Source organism: Talpa europaea (genome assembly GCF_964194135.1).
Source record: "Talpa europaea genome assembly, chromosome: 6".
In the NCBI taxonomy this organism is placed as follows: Eukaryota; Metazoa; Chordata; class Mammalia; order Eulipotyphla; family Talpidae; genus Talpa; species Talpa europaea.
In genome coordinates, this window is record NC_140072.1 from 137,238,483 (window position 1) to 137,255,862 (window position 17,380).

Here is a 17,380-nt window from a genome sequence, read left to right on the forward strand (position 1 = left end):
GGGTTGAGGTGGCAGGTCAGTCCCTGGCCTTGGGTCCCACCAGAAAACAGAGACTTCGGGGAAGCAGAGACTCAGTGACTGTCACATGGGGGTTTCGTTGGTGGATGATAGAGACGTGGACGCAGAGGCCAGTGTTTCCTGGAACACACAGTGCCGGCCTGTGTCCGTGATGGGGAAGGGTTGCTCTGGCAGCACCTGAATCTCCAAGCGAAGGAGGACTCGGTTAATGCCGTGGAATGCTGCCCCGGCTTGATTTGGATCGAGTGTCACGTTGAAAAGTAACACGTCAGCTCCTAGCTCCACTTCCACGAGATCATGGGCTCTGGGGGGTGGGAGGACTCGCTGTCCTGCCTCTGCGAGTCCTCCCTTCTAGGGGTCCCGAGTGAGGTCACCGTCCTCCGTCCACTTTCGGAGTTCCTCCTGCTGCCACCCCGGGAGAGGCCAGTGTAGGTTGGCATGTTTACAAACCTGCAAAGCTGGTGTATTAACACAGAGCGTTTGAGAAATACTCATTTCTGAAGGCCTCGTGAGACCAGCCAGTCATGGCCGCGAGTCGGGGCACCCCACGAGGCCTGCCTGGGGAGCAGAGGGACGGGCCAGCTCTCAGCACGGCCTTTACCGGCGTCTGGTCATCTTTGGTGCCCGGCCATGACCGTGTTCTCCTGACTGACATTTTGAGGGAACATCTAAATGATTCTGTTCTACTCCCTGGAAGTTTTACTTTTTATAGCCGAAAATTTTGACGTCATGGCAGAAATGGCCTTCAGGAATGTTATCCCTCAGGTGAGCAGAGGAAGCTGCAGATTGTTTTCCCGGAACACGCGTGTGCCTGAGTGTCCGGGGTCAGCGTCCTCTGTGGGACCGAAGCGGAGCCCTGTAGGACACGTGAGGCGCTGTGTGTCTGTTGTGCAGAAACGGAAACTTGTAGCCAAGACAGAATTCTCAATGCCTAGAGCTCCCTCACACGATAAGAGCAGAGTCGGAGGAACTTGTGTCACGGGGGCACATTTTATATCAGCATGACAAAAGAGCAATGAATTCACGAAACTAATAAAACAGGTCGCCACGTGCATGAGTGGGCAGGTGGTTTCAGTGATGAAGACTCAAAGAGCATCTTCTACCGTCACACGTAACAAGAAAACAATTACTTAATGATGAGCGTCTGTGCCGGCGTGGCGGCCACCACGTGTGGTGAGAGAGAAACGGGCCGCACAAAGGCCGCAGGCCACGGGCGTCACGAGGAGGGAGCACCCTGGTCGGGGTGGAGAGGACGAATGGCAGTGGCGCTCGCCCCGCTCACATGCCCGTCCAGGGGGTCCCCGAGCTCCGGGCTTCCTGCATCTGTGTTTTCAGCCTGGAGAGACGAAATGGTGCACCCCCAGGGAGCTGGGACTCTGCGGCCAGAGCACGTCGGGCAAGGGACGGTGCGGATGGACGAGTCGGCCAGGCCAGGGCTGGAAGCCAAGCTCTGACTTTGGAATCAGTGACTCCAGCATCGGAACAGTCCTCCCGATTGACACATACAGCAGCCGTGAGGTTTCGAGCAAACGGCATCGCGGTGATTTTGTCCACAGACTGCTGTACGCCATCTAGAATTATTTTTACAAATTTGCTCACCCGTACAAATTCCATTTATATTCAATTTGGGAATGATATTTTAAGGCGTATTGTTACTTGAATATCAATTTACATGCATGGGAGATTTATAAGTCTCGGAAGAATTCTGTGAAGAAGGGCGCCTCTGTTGAGAAAAGAATGTTTCCGAAACACCCCCCATTTTTGAGAGAATAATGGCATTTTTTGGAGACGCAGCAATTTCACTTTCTTATAAATATCTGACATAAACACCTTCCTGGAGACGGTAGTTTATAATGTATAACAGCGTTAATTATTTATATTTATACTGCTGTGGTGTATGTGTATTAAAACTACCCTTTATAAATATATTAACTTTTCCAGCAAGAAAATAAAAGATGTTGTTCTTGTCTAAAGCTGAGAGCGGAGTGAGTTGTGGGAGCAATAAGTCTTGGCTGTTTACGATTCTTCCCCGAGCTCTACACTGAGAAAAATTTCTTTCTCTCCTTGTATATATTTTAGTGTGTATAAAATATAGAAAACAGGTTTGGGGAAACTGTCACCAAAAATTCTAAGGAAATAGTTGTACAAATGTGCTCTCACACAACCCGTGTATGTTGATGGTCAGAGACGTCACTTGTACTTCAAATATGTTTTTACCCAAACTCCTAAGAATTGGTGTCCTCAGAGTTTGTTTTCTCTCCTTACATTTCTCATTTGCTTTGGAGAAAACTGAAGGCAGCGCTCCGGCTCCCCCTGCGCCGCCCACAGGATGCATTCGTGACCTCCAGGCTATTGCTCCCCACTCTTCTCAGTCATCACTGCTCTTTGGGGGTCTCCGTGCCCCCCACCCCATCTTCTCTCGTTCCTCTCCCTCTTGGCGACCGCCGGCGCGTGCTGGTCCAGGGTCCCTTCTACACAGAGAACGTGCATCTCGTTTCTTCACGGAGAGTAGCAGGTGTTGCTCGTCTCTCTCAATGGGCCGCTGGGCAGACGTGCAGAGAGCAGGACCCTCCGCGGGACGCCGGAGACGCCCGAGCGTGGATTGTGCACAGGAAGGGCGCAGGTGGAGATGCCAGGCAGAGCCAGCGCCGCAGGGAACGCCAGGAGAAGGCTCTGTGGCGTGGACCGGGGAGGAATCCGCAACAGGACGTCCTGGCCAGGCGGGAGCGTTTGTCCAAGGGAGCAAGACAGAGCCGCGTTCAAGGAGAAGTCCTAACCCACGAGTCAGAAGCAGAGTTAATGCTAACGACAAGTTACGTGTTTTCCTGGCTTGGGGTGTGCGCCGATGAGTGTGGGACCACACACCTGAGTTCCAGGGCCCCGAGCTGTAAACCCCCTCGATTAAATGAGGCCACAAGGGACCTAGGTGTGCGGCTACCTCCACTCATTGCTAGTTTCATCTTTTTAAACAGGTAATTTAAATGACAATGAAGGAGTCAATGGTGCTCAATTTAGCCAATTTGAAATACAGCTCTGCAAAGGCTGCCTAGGCCGATATCCAGCCACTCAGGCGAGTCTAAATGTTTGAAATGCGCCGTCTGTTTGCCGTGTAGTGTTTCTCTCTCGGTCCAGCCCCTCTCCCCCCACCCCTCCTTGTTGGCAAAAGTCTCAGCAAGGTGAAGACCAAGCCGTGATGGGGCCTGCTCTCTCTCTCCCTCTTCTCCTCTGAGGAGATGCTCCGAGCATCGCTTGTGAGGGTCAAAGCAGAAGTGCCAGAATGGAGCGCAGGTTTCCCCCGCGAAATGAAGGCATAATAGAGTTATTCCGATTTGCTAGGCTCATTCTTGGTTCTGGGAATGCACTTACCGTTAATTCACATAGAAGGTTTTCGGAGCATCCTCAGATCCCTGAAATAACCTGCCTGATCCTACCAGGGGGTCCCTGCCCTGCTTCTGGCGATCAGGGAGTCCTGTGGGCCCTGGGTCTCCTCACCCAGCTGTGACCCCACCCCCCTGCCTTCTAGCTGAAGCTCGTGGGAAATACTTAATGAAAGGGAAGGGATTCCCCGAGGGAGAGACGTGCCTTTCCCCACACACGAGTGCTTATGTCTCAGGCCTGAAATAAAACGGATTTGCTTTCACTGTTGAAGATGTTCATGTAGAAAACATCCTTCTGTTAGTCCCCGAGCCCTTCCTGCCTTGCAGCTGGCACGGTGGGGAGGCGGCGTTGGAGGGGCCGCAGGCGTTACTCCGAGGAGCTCCGTGCCCAGGGAGAGGAGTGGAGAGATGCCAAGGGACGGTGACGCTCACATGGTCTCGCATTTTTGCAAAGCTGTGCAGGCTCTTCTGTTCGCTGCTCTCCTTGCGTGTTGCTGGGAAGCAAAGGCAAACTCACCTAGTGGGTGGCTTTACTCCTTTTCCCTCCTGCTCCTGCTGCTGCCCGCCTCCAGCCGCCTGCTTCCCGGCTCCTCTCCCTCCTGCCTCCCGCCTTCCTGCTGTCGCTGGGGTTCAGAAGCCGGCAAACCTCTCAGATCTTTAATATGAGAGAAAACAACATCCTATACCCACTTTAATACCCTGCGAACCTGTATTCTATAGTTTATTCTTTAGATTTCAAGAATTTCCCTGTCTTTTGTAAACTTTTATAATTTGTATAATTTGAAGTAAAAATAAACCTGGAAATCTAAGCACCCCGTGTAGCATTAAAAACATGCGCTCTCCTGTGAAGCTGTCCGCGGCCTTTGCGGGGCGAGTTCCATCCCCAGCTGGCCAGGGAGCTGCCCACAGGGCGCAGCAGACCTCTCCCGCCTCCCCGCTGCGCCCCTCAGCAGTGGATTTCAGTGGCTCTGCCTGTTCTGCTCCCCACTCTGTCTCTGGGCAGCACCCCCCTCCACTCTCACCCCCCGTGACTCTGGCCTGTACCCCACTTCAAAAAAATAATCATGCGCTCTCCAGGAATACACTTGACAAAAGACGGATTTCTAGTGTTTTTAAACCACTAAGTATGTGGTAGCTAAAGTAGTCGCCATGTGAAATGACCACAGTACCTGTCTGTATAAATCATCCCCGCCCCCGAATCGCTATAGCCTTTCCCGTGTAATGAAATGTCCACCCTCAAATCCAGGCAAAAGCGGGAAGTGCCTATAACCAGCAACATTATCTCGAAGGGACGATTGAGACTTTTCCCATAAAGAGATGATGGCGCTGGAGCCTCCCCAGTGGTTTAGATCCTCAGCCCCTGTTTCCCGAAGAAGCTCTTGCGCGAGGGCCCGAGAGAGCGAAGCGGGAGGTTATGACGGCGCTGCCTGTGCGTGGGGACACGTGGCAGCCGCTGGCCTGGACATCCGCGGAGAGGACGCACTCGCGCCGCGGCGTAGTGGTGAATTCTGTGCAGCCAAGTGGGCGAAACTCGGTTAAATCCACCAGCTCTGGGGACTCCAAACTGCATGGCCGACCGTGACAGCTCGCGCGGGACTGCAGAGCAGTTGCAGGTGTCTGCACACGGAGGGGACCTGCTTAGGGGCTAGAGATGGACAAGCAGGTTGAGCGATGCGTTGTTGGGGTTGCGCCGTCCGCGAGGGCCGTGCGCTCTTGGACACACACAGTGCTTGAGTGGCCAACTCTGGAAAACCGGGAGAGGGACGGTGTGGGGAAGGGATACCCAGAGACCATGAAAGACTAAGCTGGGTGAATGGAATGTGCTGAGACTCCACTGCGCCCGTCCAGGGCCTCACGCACAGCATGCACACGCTGTGCATTTGTGAAGTTTTATAATAAGATCTTACCAATGCAGTCATCTTCCCCCCGTGCATCATGCTTACAACTTGAGATCGTTTTTCGGACACTTGATGCGTCTGTGGGTCCCTACGTCCACAGTGCTGTCACCCATAGACAGTGACCCTCAGAGAAGCTTGCGTCAGTCACTAAGCAAGACTCTGCTATCCCAGGTTTCACATCAGATGCTGAGATAAACCTGAGGGAGTTAAGGGAACCTCTTCAAGCCCTCGGTGATTTATCCCTCATTTGATATGTTTTAGTTTCCATGCTTTTGTTGCTGAAATCATTTGAATGTCTGTCATTTTTCAAAACGTGCCAGGTGCGGAGAGGCCCGAAGCAGCCGTCCACAGGTGTTCCGGCTCCCCGCCCCCAGGAGCCCCCACGTGCCCGCCGAGTCTACCACGGCTCCCCGGTGCCAGCCCCGTGCTTACTGTCTCTGTTATGTCTCATGTTTCAGACAAACCTGGTGAAGCTTCTCTTGATGCATCAGGCAAACCCAAACCTCCTGAACTGCAATGAAGACAAGGCTTCAGGTAGGTGGCATGCGTCCGGGCACCTGCAGCTGCCGTCCCGTCCCACACCCCGAAGTCACTCGTCCATCCGGGCGATGGCTGCAGGAGAGCCGGCCCGTGCGGGCAGCTCTGTGAAGGCCACCCGTTCAGGCAGGACTCACGGGCGCTGCCCCTGACAGGATATTTGAGAGCTGTCGGCCTGCGGGGACTTTGTGCTCGAGCACCGTGAGACCGGAGTGCACTGGTGTTGGCTGAGCTCACGCGCAAGGCACCTCCCACCTGAGGGCTGATCGAGCTGTGCTCTTGCACTGATTGCTCGTGGGGCTAGTGTCCTTGCACTGATGGCGCGTGGGTGCCCTAAGTTAAGCTATAAGGCACCTTGCACTTCATTGCGGTTTGCCTCGTGGCCTTTAAGCTTCATCGTCACTGAAAATAAGCTTTCCCTGAGTGCCGCCCACCTCGCCTCTCTCCCCTGTCTGCCACAGACGTGGCTGCGTCGGACCTCATCGAGGACATGCTGCTGAAGGCCGAGCTCGCCTGGGACGAGAGGACGTGGGAGGCGGGCCCCGGGTGCCCCCCGGCGCAGGAGGACACGTACGAGGAGATCGGTCACGAGCTGCCCGCATTTGCCAGTAAGCTGTAAGTGCCTTCTCTCTGCCCTCGCCCCCTGAAGCTGCCCCTGGTCTCCTGACTGCTGGTGACAGGCCTGTCTGGACGGAGAGCTGGGGACGGAGCCGAGTCGGCACACTCACTCAGCGCACAGTGTCTGGCAGCAGGGACCTGAGCGAGCTCTCGCGAACCCCCCGGCTGCCTGCAGCGTCACTGTGCCTTCTTGACTGTCTTCCATACCCGCATGCCAGGGGCCTTTCTGCCCCCCAGCTAGCCTGGCAGAACCCGAAGGGGCGCAGGAGACCCCCTTTGCGCTCTCGGTGACCCCTCTTTCTAGCAGCCCAACTACAAGTCACATCTCCCACCCGCCATCAGCTCAGACTCGCGTTTGGTGAAGACTCTGCGGCCGTCGGGCCTGAGCCAGGATGAGAACGTGCCCCGCTCTCCCCTCTCTGCAGCGACTGTCCTGAGTCAGTACGTACGCCATGGCAGCTCCTTGATTCGGGGTGCCCCGTAGTGCATGTCTGAGCTGCCTGCCAGCCAGCGGGCATCAGCAGGCCTCCCTTGGCTGCCTGGTTTCCAGTTCATGCCCAGCACGAGCAGGTTAGGACCTGCACCCCGGGCCACAGCCACGCAATCCACGCTCTGGTCTGCGAGGACTCAGGCTCACTCTGGCTCCTTCTAGCTGCCACTCTGCCCTCACGCCTGCCGGCCCCTGTGCTCCCCTCTCCTCCCGGCTGGGCCTCCTCTCTGCTCTCCCTGCCCTTAGACGCAGCTCCCCTCTGTGCCTCGCTCCCTGCTGTTGCTTCCACTGCTAGAAGTTTCTCTGGCGCCAGCTCTTGTTGCTAACATCCTGTCTCATGGGGACCTTGCGTTGGGTCCAGAAACTCTGCTCATGCCTGCTTGGGGTGGAAGAGGCCACCAAGCCCTGGGGGGCTTTTGCTAATCCTTGGGGGGCTTTTACATACCACTGGGGGCCTTTCCCTGCCCCCGGGGGGCTTTTAGTTATTAAGCAGAACAGCGTGATGACTGCTGACATCCCCCCGCGCGCGGCCACCTGGGAGAATTCACGTAGTCCTCAGGGCGCCACCTAGAAAGGCCTCATCACCGTCCTCGTGTGCCCATCCCTGTGGGAGACCGAGAGCTCAGTCTGTCAGCTCACGTCACACACAAGGGCCAGCCTGGCATCGCGTCCGCGATAAGCCCATTTTTCTATGTGATTCTAAAACATGCGGTTTGGCCTCACGGAGGGACCACGGCCCTGAGCCCACCGTGATGACAAGTCAGCCCTCGGGGCCCGAGGGGGCACTGAGTCTAGGCTGCGTTTAGCATGACAGCTCGAGGAGACACAGGCAGTAAGAAGACGGTCCCGACGACAGGCGTGATGCGCGTGGGGTCACTTGGGGTGCACTCGCCGCTCAGCGTGGAGACCCAGGCGTCCGGGGCGCCATCCCCACCCGTGCCCGCTCATCGCCGCCCCCGCCCCCATCCTGGTGATCAGGAGCGCGGGCGTTACACGCACGCCACAGGGGAGGCACTTCTGTGCGAGTCCACGAGAAAATGCCGGCGCAGTGATTCACCAGGGAAGCTGCGTCTCGCCTGAAGACCCCCGCCTGCAGCAGGAGTGAGATTTGGAGGGAAATTTCACCAGGCACACTTCCTCCAGAGAAAGCAGTTCTAGAAAGAAACACCTTCGACCTTGGTGAGGGGTTCAAGCATCTTCGTCTGTGATCAGCCTCAGGATGCCCAAAGTCCACGGCTGCTTCTTAGGTCTTTTTAAAAATAGATTTATTTATTTTATTTTTTGTGTAGAACTAGGGTACAGGCCAGAGGTGCAGGGGGTGAGAGGATGCACCAGAGACAGAGCGGGGAGCAGAACAGGCGGACTGACTGAAATCCACTGCTGAGGGGAGCAGCGGGGAGACAGGAGAGGTCATGTGCGTAGCCATGTGCGTAGCTCCATGGCCGGCCGGGGATGGAACTCGTGCTGCAGCGGCTGTGGCCAGCTTCAGAGTGCTGTGCTTCACCCCTTGCGCCACCAGGGAGGCCCTGTTTTCTTTTTTCATGCTACAGACTGTGTGTGTGCATATGTGAGTGTGCGCCAGTGTGTGTGCACGCGTGTGTATTTTAGCGCTTGCCCTGAAACTTAAGTTGTACCCAATTCTGTCAAATTTTATTCTTAAAAATATCTGAAAGTGCAGAATAGTAAACATGTCCTCCATTTAAATTGAGGATAAATACGATGACATGCAACTATTTCACATAATACTTTCCAGCAAAATAAACATTTGTTAGACAGTCGCTTCTGCCAGTGTAACATTTGACATTCAAAATTAGTTTGGGATCATTATTTTATCTTATAGATGCAGAAAAATCCAAATTCCCGACAGTAAATAGTTAATGTGGCTGTGTTATAAGGATGAAAAAGGCTCCTCTCCATATGCTGCTGCTTTATTTATCTTGTCAAACTGTTATTTCTAACTTCAATTATCTATTAACTTCAACTATTGCTAACTTCAACTACCAATTAAGTGCTGTCTCTAACTTTAACTGCTGCCCCTAAATTGAAAACTCCTCTCCAGACGGTCTCTGTCTTAAAAGACAATAAATCCATCTCAAAGACTTGGCCGGGAATGTTTACAGCCTTTTGTTCCCAGAAGTGTTTAGGTGACATATCACTTGTCACTGTAAGACCAAAATTTAAATCGCTGCTTCCAAGCAGAAAACTACTAATTGTTTCAAGACGTGCTGTTTCTATCACGCGGCGCCATTGTCGTCCAATTAGTTATTTAGTATTTGATCAAACAGCATTTGCAGTTTTACTTTTAAATGCGTATTTTAACAATCGCCATATATGGTAGAAACATCAACAAATGAGAAACTAGCGGGAGTCAGCTGACAAGACTCCTGACTTTTCGGGAATCTGCCCCAGGCCGGACCTTTGTCAGACAACATGAGTCTCATGGCCCCGTCAGTTTCCCTGCCGGGTGACTCAGCCCCTGGGACCCGCTGCTGCGGTTACTAGGAGCAGGCCCGGGTTCTGTGACCCGCGGTGGTCAGTGTGTGGATGACTGTTCCGGGTGACACTGAGAGTGTGTGACGGGACCATGTGTCAGCGTCACAGACGTGCAGGGCTCGCCGCACACCTTGCACACCTTGCACACCTCTTCTCACCCTCCCGCTTGCGCCGCAGGGGCCTGTGCTGGGAGGTGGCCTCCGCGGTCAGGCAGTCGGCAGCTGCCCTTGGCCGGGCCGTGTTCCTGGGCCCTTCTTCCAGAGCGCGGCTCTCGGGGGCCTCTGGACACAACCACAGCCGGGAGATGTGGGCGAGTAGCCCGGCAAGCGCCAGGCCCTCCTCAGACACCATTTGGACAGGTGAGGTCGGCCTTTCACCTGCTGCCGTCCGGGCTCCACCCTCCTGGCAAGCCACAGTCTGTCAGTCACTTGCTACTTTAAAAGTTTGGATGACAGGGCCTCCCTGGTGGCGCAGCGGTTGAGCGCTGGGGGGTTGCGAAGCTGCCCGCAGCCTCTGCAGCGCCACTTCGATCCCCGGAAACCAGCGAGGGCCCCACCAAAAAAAAAAAAAAAAAAATTGGATGATACAAAAATCTCTGCTTAGTTTCTTTTTTTGTTTTCTGACAACACAGAAGGAGATGAAGGACGTGAGGGGATGAGTCAGGAAATATTGCGAGAGCTGAGCAGGTGGGTGTGGGTGTAGGCGGGAGACCCTGGAGAGGGCTTTGGGCTCAGCTCCCGCCCCCGCCCGCCGCCACCGGGAGCTGGACTGTGCGCCCCGGCCTCGCCGCCGCCCCTGCAGGAGAGGCTGGACGGCAAAGCCCACTGGATCGCCAGGTGAGGAGGGAGGCGCCGAGTGGCACGCGGTCATCACAGGGTTTCGTGAGGGGCCACTTCAGTGATGAGAACTGTGGGGACATCGCACCGTCCTCAAATATTTGAAGGGCTCTCCTGTCCAAGAGGCCGGGCAGACTCGGGAGCAGGGGGTGAAGAGTGCAAGTCACAGCAGGTGAGAGACCCCGGCGCTCTCAGAGAAGAGCTGCCTGACACCCTCTTCCCAGGAGCGCACGGACCCTCGAGCCGCGTGCGCCCAGGCGGCCCTGGGCAGGGACCCGGGGGGGCCAGTCGGCCCAGGCCAGCTCCAGCCGCGGGCGCGCGCCCAAGGAGGGAGGGCTCGGGGCTGCTGGCTCAGAAGCCCTGGGCTGTCTGATGGGAGCAGCTAGTGAAGCATCAAAATAAATGGAGAAAGGGAGTTTCTAGATGACAGAATTCTACAGTGTTCACGTGGACGTTCTCCCCCAGTCGGCTCTCGGGTGAACACGGTGCTGAAGAAAACCCCGCAGGAGTGTCTATAGAGACGCACAGATTCTAAAATGGACATGAAACGTTAATGACCTTTGTGAGAAAAGCGACCAGGTCGGATGAACCCCCCTCCGCACGCACCCCCTTCCCTGATTTTTCACCTCTGTGTGAACCAGGGTGGCCCCATCCTGGCGACACGGCATGGGGGGTCCCCACATACCCCCCTCAGATGCAGTCCCAGCATTTGAACAAAAGCTCCCAGGCAATCGGCTGGGGAAGGCGTCCTTTTCAGAACTCGCCCTGGGAACAAGGGCGGCTGGACGGTGTCCCTGGGCTCGTAGGGTCCCGCGCGCTAGAAGCCAGCACAGGGCTCCCCAGCACCCCGCCAAGCATCAGACGGTAGCGTTTCTGGAATAAAACCTAGAAGAGTCTGTTGACTTTAGGGGAAAAAACCTCTTAGCTAAGACACAAGAAGCACAAACTAGAAGAGAAAAAATTACTCTTTGAAACACACTTTAAAAAGCGACAGACAAGGCAGGCCTGGGAGGAGCAACCGGCCGAGGGTGTGTCTGGCACAGGACTTGACTCCGGAGTGTTCACCCCACTGAGCTGACAACAAGCATGGCCAGACGATTGGAATCGCACCTTGTCAAGGGAGAGCTACACACGTCGACGCTGAAATGCCACAAAACCACGGCAGGAACCACCGCCCACGCCGGACTGACCAAAAACCAAACCCGACGGGGACCGGCAAGGCGAGCCCCGAGCCGCGGGCCTGCGGCTCCCGCGTTATCTTACTCAGGCCCCACGTGTCGCCTGCGATCCTACAGCTTTTTAATTACGAGGTGAACAATATTTTAGTTTTGCTTTGATTCATTTAATGTTGCTCTCAGTTGTTGGCAGTCAGTTTCCTCGTTACCACATCTGCTTGTTTTTGTCCCGGTGTCAACCTTCGTTTTAGGTGGCCGGGTGGTGTGTCTGGAGCCGCCGTCTGTCCACTCACGGGCATTCTCCTCTACACTGAAGACATACGTGTATTTGTGTTTTCAAGGAGAAATTGAAGGAAATTCAGAAAACGGAATTAATGGAAATTGTAGATGAATGGAAAATGTAGATGAATGAATGAATGGAAAATGCAGATTCCTTCTGATTTCTTTCCCTGCAGCATTGAGAAACCTTTTTCTTTTTTCTCTCCTGAATAAGACAAGTTTCTGGAACGCGCGGTCCTGTCCTGGCATTTTTGACGGAGACGGCAGGCCAGAGGAGACTAATGCTGGTATGATTCTCTCACGCAGCAACCCCCTGGTGCTGCCGATCGCCAAGCAAGACAGCTTGTTGGAAAAGGACATTATGTTCAAGGACGCCACAAAAAGTCTGTCCACGCGACAGTCTCAGGACCACACCCTGGAGATCGCCACTGTGAATGAGCCAACCAAGCCCGAGCAGGTAACCACACCTGAGCGCCCCAACCCCAGGCAGGGAGCCACGCCTGAGCGCCCCAAGTCTGGGCAGGTAGCCATGCCTGAGCCCCCCAAATCTGGGCAGGTAGCCGCTCAGACCCCCTGAGCCCAGGCAGGTAGCCGCGCCTGGGTCCCCTCATAGTGCAGGCAGGTAGTGCGTGTCCTGCCCGCCATGCTGAACACCCTACGTTCAAAGACAGACACTCCCTACCCATCCCCACCGGGGCAACCCCCGTGAGGACATGCAGAGGGCAACGCCGTGTTTAGATCCCATTGGTAAGTCGCTGTGTTTATCCCTGACATTGTCACCTGCAACTGCTGTTGCGTGTTGCTGTTTGCGGACAGAACGAGGGTCACCCCAGGACCCCAAACCTGCTAGATGCGCAGGTTCTGCCACCTGGCACAGAAAGACAAAACATGCTCTGGGCGTGTAAGACTTTCCGTGGAAGAGAACACTAGTGGAGCCAGGTGCGCGGCAGGGAGGGAGGCGAGAGAAGGTAGTTTCCAAAGGATGCGCCCAAAGCTGCTTACCCGCTGGCGGGGGAGCGCCCAGCCCAGCAGGGTCGGCCCATGCGTGGCCGGTGCCCCTCTGATGGGGATGCTGACATGGGGTGCCTTGTGGGAGGGGACCTGCTGCAGTGACCCAGGGAGGGGGACCTCTGTGCCTTCCATTCAATTTTGCTTAAACTGCTCTAAAAAAATCTTTAAGAAAAAACAAGATGTACACATGACGCGCAGGCTCACCCCTGCGTGGCGAAAGCAGGAGACGTCTCTCTCTCTCTCTCTCTCTCTCTCTCTCTGCTCTTTGCGACTGTGTCTGGGCCCCGACAGCAGTGGTGATCTCTGCTGTTTACTGGAAACGAAGAGGAAGCCTCTGAATTCAGGCTTCCTGTGTGGTCCGCGTCCTGTCCCTGAGGTGAAGCCATTCACAGATGACACAAACACGGGGATAAAATAACCCTGCGGACGGCATCAATACAGGCATAAAATGCAAATGCAGAATCAGGCTGTGAACATTCATGCCAAGCATACAGTTAAACTTGCTCTTATTAAAAATCGCCTGTGAGCCTCAGTGAAGCTCTAGGATCGTGATAAGAGTCTTGTTCTCCTGCTGTTGCTGGGCAAAGACAGCGCGTGGAAGTCTGTCAAATACTCACCTGTCGGCTTGACCCAGGGCGCCCTCTGCACACAGCATTAAACCTTGCCTGTTCCTAATTTGCAAATAATAGATTTTCATTTAACTAATCCAAATTCATCTCTTTTTTTAAGATTTATTTATTTTTATACAAGAACTTGGGCACAGGCAAGAGGTACTGGGGGAGTGAGAGGATCTACCAGAGACAGAGTGGGGAGCAGAGCAGGCAGATGGACCGAAATCCACTGCTGAGGGAGCAGCGGGGAGACAGGAGAGGGCTGCTGCGCCCTGTGGGCAGCTCTCTGGCCGGGGATGGAACTCGTGCTGCAGCGGCTGCAGTTAACTTCATAGGTTGCGTCTTATCCCTCGCGCCACCAGGGAGGTCCCAAATTCATCTTTTTATTTTGAAATGTTGCCTGATTTTTAAGCGCTTTCACTCTATTTTAATTGGATTGAATTGCACTTTCTCTTTCATTTCATTTTTTCTTTTTTTTTTAAATAATAAATTTATTTTTATATTCCCCATACAATTGCAACCCCCCCATTCTGACCCCAATCCCTCCCCTCCCGCCCCCAAATGCCCAAAAATAGATGACTGGATCAAGAAGATGTGGTCCATATACACCATGGAATATTACTCAGCATTCAAAAAAAACATTTCATTTTTTTCTTAATGACAGAATTAGCTGAAGCTCACAGCTCCTGTCATCTCTAGAGAGATGCCGGGCAGAGGGACTCAGGAGCCGATTCTAGAGTCGACCCTTAGACCTCGGCCTCCTCCTGGCTGTGTGGAGAGTCGGCTCCTGCCCCGGCGCCTTCCCTGCCTGCAGCGCTGGGCGAAGCTGCTGCTTGGGCTTTGGAACCCCCACGAGGGCTTGAGTCCGGGCTCTTGTCTCGTGGGGACTCAGCACAGAGCAGAGCCCCCCAGCAGATAAGGGGGGCTGGCAGGACGTGACTGCTGGGATGATAGTGACAGACTTAGTGATTTTAAGCGCTGGAAGGGAGCCCTCGAGGGGCAAGGGAGAGAGAGAGAAAGCAGAGCTCTGGGCAGAGACCAGGAGTTCTCCTGTGCATGCATGTCTCTCTCTGAGGCTGTGGGGTCTTTTCTCCCGGATGGACCAGCCGTTTCATCTTCTAATAATGGCTTCAAGCCCCCCGTGGTCCTTGAACGTCGGCCACGCCATGCCACGGGGCGGCCAGCTCTGGAGAGGGCTGACTGGGGAGCAGCGAGCACTGACCGCCTCTGCCTTTCCAGGTCAAGCTGATGCCGCCCGCGCCCAGCGACGACCTGGCGACCCTCAGCGAGCTCACGGACGGCAGCCTGCTCTACGAGATCCAGAAGCGCTTCGGCAATGACCAGATCTACGTGAGTGGCCCGCAGGGCGCCTCGCAGGGCCGTGGTGTTTCGGGCAGCGCCAGGCGGACTTGGTGGAGTTCCGTTCCCTCCCCGGTTCTGCTAGAAGGCAGGTTCGGCCCAGACCGAAGTCCCGGCTCCTTCCTGCCCAGCAGCCCTGAGGTCAGGACCGGGTGCAGGAAGGTCCTACAGGCCGCTGGTCTCCTGCCTCTGTCCCAGACAGGGCTCTGCGAGCGCGTCCCCTGCTGGGGCTGGGAAGGAAGCTGGGGGAGAGGGCGGGAGCAGGAGAGATTCTATTGTTCCTCTAAGTCACCAGGCCGCGTCTTTGTACATCATTTATGCGCGCATCTCTGAAAATGGGGTCGGGACACAGGAGAGCGATTGCAGGCAGAGTGGGGAGCTGATTTGCCGGGTTCCAGCCTCGTCTGCCCGAGATGTCCTAATGCCACGGGCCGCATGGGCACCAGGCAGTCTCCCGCCCCATCTCTGTCTCTCCCTGATTTCGTTATATTCAACCCAGAGCAATTCAATCAGCGCGTCTTTAGAGAAACCTGATTATGCCCGTCGGCTCGCCCTCCTTGAGAACACCCGGCTTTCCTCGTCTACTGGGAAATTGATTAAGTAATTTTCGTGTAAATGTGAAGCCTGAGATGTCCTCACAAGTAATGAATTGTCAGGTGCTGATTAGCCTATGAAAATTCAATACGGCCTCTTAATGCCCGGATAAGTCGCCGGGCCTGTCAATACGCTTAGAATGAAGCGCTGCCATCAGAATTCACGGAGCGGCGTCGTGGGCACGCGGCGGGGAGGCCTGACGACCTTGGTCTGTCGCCGCCCTGCGATGAGTGTCGCGTGCGCCTCTTCTGTGGCGCGTCTCCTCGGCCGCCTGTCTCAGGATCTGTTCACTCCCCTCCCGTCTCCTCCCTCGGGCCTGCCCTCTCCCCCTGCGCGGCATCTCTGGAAGACGGCAGCTTGAGTTGTCTGAACTTCATTTCCTTCGTGCCTCGGGCGGCTTCGTCTCCGGGTACCCACCGCATCGGGGTACCCCAGGCTTCCCGGGAGCCCCGCAGCCCCTCCCCAGCACCTTCTGCTCACCAGAGGGGCCTCTCTCCCCTTCAGTCTGAGCTCACGACGCCCTCGAGTAATTTTTGTGCCGAACAAGTGTGATCTTGAACCTGCCCACCTGAAAACTTCCCCATGGCTTATCATTCTTGGTGGAGGATGACGGCAGGACCTGTTAGGGAGTCTAGAATCTTCTGTGAGACCCATCAGGATCTGGCCTTGGCTGGTGGACTTTAACTGTTTCCCTTCCAATCTGAGGGGCCCTTCCTACCCCACGTCTTGCTCCACCTACACTCACCCGGCAAAAGCCCTGTCTGAGCAGGAAGCTTTCTCGGTGCTTGAGGGTCAGGTCCCGAGTGGTTGTCTGTAGATGCTTCTCCCCACCGGGGGGTCATCCCCTCCCGTGACGCCCCCTGCACGGAGCTCCGTGAGGCCGGGCCTTGCTGGACACTCATCCAGGCGCCCGATGGTAAAGACCTTCTCTCCACGCCTGGGCCTCACTCTCCACCCAGGCACCAGCTCCACCGCTTTCCTACCCCGGGGCTCTCTGCACCTGCACAGTCTGCATGAATATTCCCTGCTTTTTTGAGGTTCATATGGAAGATAAATTCGCCACTGTGGGAGGCATGGTTTTCCCTCTTTTGTGAACCAAAGACAGGGAAGCTCGAGGATCCGTTTGTGAAGCGTGTTCTTAGGCCCTGGTCCCGAGTTCACCTCCAGCAGGCAGGGGCCGTCCACACTGCGGGCCAAGTCAGACCGAGTGCCCTAAGTTGGCCGTGGCCGCTGCTCCTGCACCCTTGCTGCCACCGGCCTGTGGTGAGGGCTCGTCCAGACACTCTCCCAGTGATCTGAGGGTTTAATTCACTTGCCGCTGCTGAATTTAGTAAGAAGCGGTGGTTGCATTTTGTGTGTCTTTGCCATTGTCAGTTTCGTTTCTTTAGGCATTTGAGCCTTGGTCCTGAATCAGGGCTGAGTCAAAAATATTTGCCTGTTTTCCTCTTGAATTTCCATGATGGTGACTTTCACACGTAAGGTATCTTGCTGCTGGGGGGTGACTTCACCGCGGTGAAAGAGGGGGTTCGGGATTACATTTTCCACAGGGGTTCCCCAGACACACTGCAGCTTCGTCGTAAACCAGGGGCCCGGGGAGTAGGTCTCTCTCCCGAACCTGCCTTCTGTGGGCCGGGTCTGTTTGTCAGTACCAGGACGTCCTGCTCAGAACAGCTCTCTGCTAAATCTTAATATGGAGACGCTTCTCTGGCCTTGCTGCGTGGTATCTCGGCTATTCGTGATGCCTGCACAGTCATGGGTAGTTTAAATCAGTTTATCACTTTTAATTAAATGTTCACCGGCAAATTTAATTAAGTTTTCACCGGCACAGCCTCCAGGACACAGGCTCGTGGTAAATGTTTGAAATGTCTGCACATCACTAAAATGAGCACAGCGAGAAACCAACGCTCTTAGAACACCTGCGTCTCCCTGTGCTCATTCTAGCGAGATGAGGCTGTTTCCACCTTCTCAGAACATCCAGACTTAGTGGCTGAAACGGGGTCCTGCTCTCTCCGTGTTTCCATCCGGGGGGGCTCTGTGGAGGAGTATCTTGGACCTTTTCTCATTTCCTCTGTCTTGGAGGGTGT

At 55.1% G+C, this 17,380-nt stretch overlaps 1 protein-coding gene across 1 annotated transcript in view; it reads left to right on the forward strand.

The window, feature by feature from the left end:
• MYO16 (myosin XVI) overlaps positions 1 to 17,380 on the forward strand; it is a gene marked incomplete at its 3' end in the record, with an annotated part of 208,207 nt that overhangs the window by 44,335 nt on the left and 146,492 nt on the right. Inside the window, exons 7-10 of the mRNA XM_084235962.1 lie at positions 5,752 to 5,827; positions 6,292 to 6,445; positions 12,028 to 12,178; positions 14,583 to 14,693. Of these exons, the coding sequence (XP_084092088.1) occupies positions 5,752 to 5,827; positions 6,292 to 6,445; positions 12,028 to 12,178; positions 14,583 to 14,693 (492 nt within the window). The remainder of the gene's footprint in view (positions 1 to 5,751; positions 5,828 to 6,291; positions 6,446 to 12,027; positions 12,179 to 14,582; positions 14,694 to 17,380) is intronic.